General features: G+C 36.3%; 1 protein-coding gene across 1 annotated transcript; it reads right to left on the bottom strand.

The window, feature by feature from the left end:
* Nucleotides 1-504: 504 nt before the first annotated feature.
* NAP1L2 (nucleosome assembly protein 1 like 2) lies at nt 505-2,790 on the bottom strand. The gene has a single exon (XM_079122990.1). The coding sequence runs from the start codon at nt 2,388-2,390 to the stop codon at nt 1,005-1,007; it is 1,386 nt and encodes a 461-aa protein (XP_078979116.1). The 5' UTR covers nt 2,391-2,790; the 3' UTR covers nt 505-1,004.
* Between the last annotated feature and the right edge of the window lie 2,848 nt (nt 2,791-5,638).

Raw genomic sequence — 5,638 nt, 5'->3', positions numbered from 1 at the left:
AGTATACTCTTAGTAAATTTGCATGCACGTACTGCATGCAAAAATTATCAGAAAATATATCAAAATATTAACAATCTTTGGTGAAGTAGGTATATGACTTCTGACATATGACTAATGACTTATGACTTATGACTAATGCATATTTTTTAGTGTTTTCCAAATGTCCTCTAATGAACATATTACTTTTATAATAAAAAAAATCAATTTCTAAACATGAAACACCCTGAAATTTTTATTCATTTTATTTTGTAGTGAAAGAACATGAAATACCTTTTTGAAATGGTAAAGAGAGCACTTTGGATGAATGATTCAATATAATATAGGAAAAAGGATTTATACACTGCAATCATGTTTTACACAATTACACAGAACAATACTTGCAAACTTCTGAAAACACTGTGACTAACACCTTACAGATAATAATACCAGTACAACTAAGTTTCATATTTATCACAGTCACATATTCAAGAGCTTATGCACAAGCTGTTATTAACAATAAATGTGGTTTTGCTTGAAATTCTTAACCATATGCAGGCCTCATCTTAAGCATTCAAGTTTTAAATTCTACTTTATTTCTACTGCAAAATGAAGCAGTCACAACAAAATTAAATCCACTAGCTAAAGGACTAGGAAAACAAATATACAAAACACAATAGCAGCAAAAACCCTTGAGTTGGTTCCCAAGATTTTCTTTCCAAACAAATATTGATCTTATTTAGCATTTCTGATAATATTCACAGTCTCATGATTACATGACAAAAGGACTTCAGAAGGATTAAACTACACAACACTGTATTAATGTCTTAAATCATTTACCACAGTCTGTCTTGAAAACATTCTATTATTAAAATGCAATGTCAAATTAATTAGTATTTGACCTTTTTATACTTCTGAGATGTTTTAACTGACACTACGAGAAAAATACAGACCACAAAAATGTAATTTCTTTTATCTTGAGTAAATAGCTCTAGGGCAGGTAATTTCCTGGCCATATATACTCTGCTTTAGCGATCAATGTCTTCTACTAATGCCTCGAGGTTTTTGCAACAGGCTTTAACCTCCTCAATTGCAGCCATCCAATTATCATAAATAATTTTGTCATAAATTGCATCATTAACTTCCCTAACTACCCCCTCTTGCTGAGATTCAAGTGCATCACCTGAGAAAAATAATACTGATCGTGGAATTATGTAAGTACGTAAATTGTGACCAAGTAAAAAATCATCATTCCCATCCCCTCCATTTAAGCTGATTCCATGAGGAGAGAAGAAATTGAAGAATGAATCCTTGGGAAAATCTTCAGTCACAGTTCGTATTGTTCCCCAGATGCGATGTCTCTGCTTCTTCTTGATGGTTCTCAAAGTGACATTCTTTCCTTCATTCCAATCAATCTCACAGCCTGTGGAATACTCAATCGCAGTTCCCCTATAAGGATGGGGATCATAATATGCTAGCCTTGACTTCAGCACGTAGGTCTTTGTCAACAGTTCATTTTTGAAATATTCATTGGGTCTGAAGTGAAATTCTAGTGTAAAACTGAGAGGCTCACCAGGATCAGAAAGCTTCACTTTAATATCTGTCAGGAGCTTCAGAATAGGCTCATCATATTTCTTAATCAAAGGAGTGAGTGTGTCAACGTTTTTTAGAACAGTCAGCCAAAAATCTGGAATTCCCTTAGGATCCTCTTCTTTATTCTCATCTCCAGTGGCCTCAGTGTCATCATCTGCTTCCTCCTCCTCCTCCTCCTCCTCAATGGCATAATCATAATAATAGTCCTCATAACCATCATCCTCATCACCATACTCATGTACCATGCCTTCCTCTTTACCATGCATATCTTCCTCTTCTTCCATGTCCTCCTCATCATAGTCCTCACAGTCTGATTTATATTCACATTCCTCTTCTGTAGGTTCATAGATAGCATTGATAATCTGTCGTCTTTTTTCCAATAAGGGTTGATACATTTCAGCAAACTTTCTTTCAATGTCATGAAATTCCCTCAGGAATTTGGATTCTAAATTGGCAGCTCTAGTTTGGAGCTTTTTAAGGGCTAACACTCGGTACTTAACTTTCACAGGTAGACTTTCAACGAAGTCTGTATCTAAAAGATAACCGATGAGTCCTTTCGGACGATCTGGATCTGAGTCCTCATCAGTATCTCCACCTTTTCCCCCATCTTCCCCGGACCCTGCTGCAGCATCTTCACCTTTCCCCGCTTCTTCCCCGAGCCCAGCGGCGGCTTCTTCACCGCGCTCCCCATCATCTCCAGGCCCAGCGGCAGCACCTTCACCGCATTCCTGATGTTCCCCAGCTCCCTCCATTATTATCTTACTGTCAGCCTCTTCTTGACTGGATCCTGACAGTTCCTTACAGTCGGCTGACTCGGCCATTTTTCAACGGATTGGACACGCCTAAGGTGGCTATCACCGAGATTGGATCTCACCTCCTCAGGAAAAGACTCACCAAAATATCAGAAGTGGCGTGGCGAGTGCAGAGATGGAATGAGCAGTGATGGCCGAACTGCGGGAGCGATGGTGGGCGCTGGGTGGATAAAAGGTGGTGCTGAGGTTGGGAGAGCCGGACTGAAGCAGGGGCGGCCTAGGCTGGGGTGCAGAGGGCGGCGATGGCTGCTGTGACCGGTTCTGAAGGAACCGACCAGAGACTGCAGAGAGCCGCAGTGACGAGACCTACTCCGCGAGCAGCTGCTGCAGCAAGAAAAAAAAAAAAAAAAAAAGCAACAACAAACAAAACGGTGCCGCAATATGATTACGCAGCTGTCTCTTGGCTAAATTTTCTTGGTGCATATAGCTTGCTGCGTCACCCACTCCCCTCCCACAACTCTGCTCTAATCTTATTTGTCGGAATGTAGTGATTGACAAACCCTGAGCCAGTAAATTATTAGATCTATCAAGTTTCCAACTCTGCTTACCTTCTTCCCAGGTTCACTGATATGGCTGATTCATCCAATTCCCTCTCATCCTCCAACCCTCTTCTCCACGGAGTTTTCTAGAAACCCAATGCTCATTAGTTTATTCATTCAGCTTTTTTCTATTATAGTTTTATAATTTCAAAAGTGCTTAGAGAAAATAGTAGCTAAAATGTCAGAGAACTGGAGAAGGCAAGGCACCCATTCATCCTAAAGCCATCCCTTTGATTTTAGCCTGGAGTTCTGAGGAAGTAAGAGGTGTGTTGTGGAGGAACTTACAAAGAGACCCTAGAAGATTTTAAAATACCAAAAATTAACATTGTTGGACTTTGGATGATGTGACTGCCAGTGACTTAAACATTCAACATTCTGTTTTTCTGTATTTTAACTTGGAAAATTCTTATATTTCTGTGGGATAGGGGGAGAAGGAGGAAGTAAGATACAGGTGAAGGTGAAGGGCCTTTGATAAGAGCCAATGAAGTGTATCCACCTACATGACTAGGAAACACACAAGACAGGTTCACAGTTGCATGGCATATCAATAATCCCAGTACTAAACTGACATTTTACTTCCTTTTTCTTGATCCTTGCTTTAAAAGCCATTGAAAATTTTAGAAAGAAAAACCAAAATGTGAAGTGATTTTTAAAAATCACTGTTTTGACATTTTCAAGTTAATGAAAATAATCTTAATCTTGGCATTGGAGAGATATAGATTTTTCATAAAATGGTATATTGTGCAGTAACTAAAAGTTTCCTCTATGTAGAAATCATTGGTGGTGTTCATTTCATCCATATTGTTCATGCTTGTCATTTATCATTTGAACATGTTTTGAATTTTAAGTGTCTATTATTATTTTCAGATTTAAAGAACAGTTTGGGTTGTATTCCTATTACAGACATGAACACTGCTTATATATTCTATTTATTTCCAGATTCTGTCAGTTTGTAATTACATTGTTTTTTACTTATTTTATTTCTGTGTATTGCAAACCATTACAGTATTTACAAAATTCAATTTTCAGGCTCATTGCTCAGTCTGGTAGTTCCACGGTTATACTCTCACCCATTAAAATATTTTCTTTTCTGGTTTTATGGTTGTAACATTCCCTGTAATTTTCTGATAATAAAGATATGCTCATTTTAGAAAATCTGGAAATTGAGGGCATTTTTAGGGTACAACAAATCACCAGTAATCTCACAACCCTTAGAGCACCAATGTGGACCTTTTCTTTTTAATTTGTTTATGTATATCTTTGTGTTTAGGATGATGGATTTAAAAAATAAAACTGGATATAATAGTTTAAAAACTTTTTCTTATTAGCATATCCCAATGTCCTTAAATACTCTCCAAAAATGTGACTTTAAAATAAAATTCATTGTTACTTAAATATATTATGCAGTTAAACTAAACTTCTATAGAGGACAAAGAGAAAGTATCTTCACTTACTTTTAAGACTGACAAGTCCTCAGTCATACATGTAACCATAGAAATCAAAGGGGAATGATGTATTTCATTATATAAAACAAAAAGGTATGACACCAAAGCATAGGTGGCAAAAGAAAAACAAATAAGTTGAACCTCTTCAAAATTAAAACCTTTTGTCATCAAAGGACATTACTATCAACAGAATTAAAAGGCCACCCACAAAATGGGAGAAAATTTTGCCAATCATGTATGTGATAGGAGATCAATATCTAGAATATATAAAGAGCTACAAATCAATAACTAAAAAACTACAAAAGCAACTAAAAAATGGACAAAGGCCTTGAATAGATATTTCTCTAAAAAGAAACAAGTGGCCAAGGACACACAAAGATCATCAATATCACTAATTAGAAAAAGAAAATAAAAACCACAATGAAATATTTCATATCCATTAGTATACTTTTAAAAAATGCAAAGTGAGAAGTGCAGTAAGAGGAGAGCAGTATGACAGTTTCTCAAAATATTAAACATGAAATTACCATGATTCAGAAACTCCACTTCTGGGTACAGATCCAAAAATTTGAAAACAGGGTCTCAGGTATTCGTACATCCATGTTCATAGCAGAATCAATCACAATAACCAACAGTTAGAAACAGCCCAAATGTCCAGTGGTGGATGACTGGGCAAACAGAACATGGTCAGAATGTGGTGTGTGTGTGTGTGTGTGTGTGTGTGTGTGTATGCACTCACGCATCCCACACAATGGAATACTAGTTATCCTTAAAAGGGAATTAAATTCTGACACATGGTATGGCACAGATGAACCTTGAAAACATTGTGCTGAGTGAAATATACCAGACTCAGAAAAGCAAATATTGTACGATTTCACTTATTTGAGTTTCCTAGAGTTGTCAGATTCATAGAGACAGAAAGTAGAATCATGGTTGCCAGAGGCTAAGGGCAGAGGAGGAATGGAAGATACTGTTTAATGTGTAGGGAGTTTCAGTTCAAGAAAATGAAAACATTCTGGAGATAGATGATGATGATGATGATGGGTCACAACAATGTGAATATACTTCAGTGTTCATGAACTGAAAACTTAAAAATAATCAAAATGGTAAATTTTGTCTCATGTATAATTTACCATAAAAACGTTGAGATAAAAAACCAACACAGATATAAACAATAAATAAAATGAGAACTAAGCAAAAATATGTATATAGTAAAATATATGCAAAACTGCTGAGTGATTCCCATATAAAATAATTGTCAATAGTTAAAATT

Source organism: Sciurus vulgaris (genome assembly GCF_902686455.1).
Source record: "Sciurus vulgaris genome assembly, chromosome: X".
NCBI classification, from domain to species: domain Eukaryota; kingdom Metazoa; phylum Chordata; class Mammalia; order Rodentia; family Sciuridae; genus Sciurus; species Sciurus vulgaris.
The sequence above is the reverse complement of the archived record's forward strand: the minus strand, read 5'-3'. Positions and strand labels throughout refer to the sequence as shown.

Bases quoted from the DNA above. Each gene is read 5' to 3' on its own strand.
- NAP1L2 (XM_079122990.1), bottom strand. From the start codon at position 2,390: ATGGCCGAGTCAGCCGACTGTAAGGAACTGTCAGGATCCAGTCAAGAA.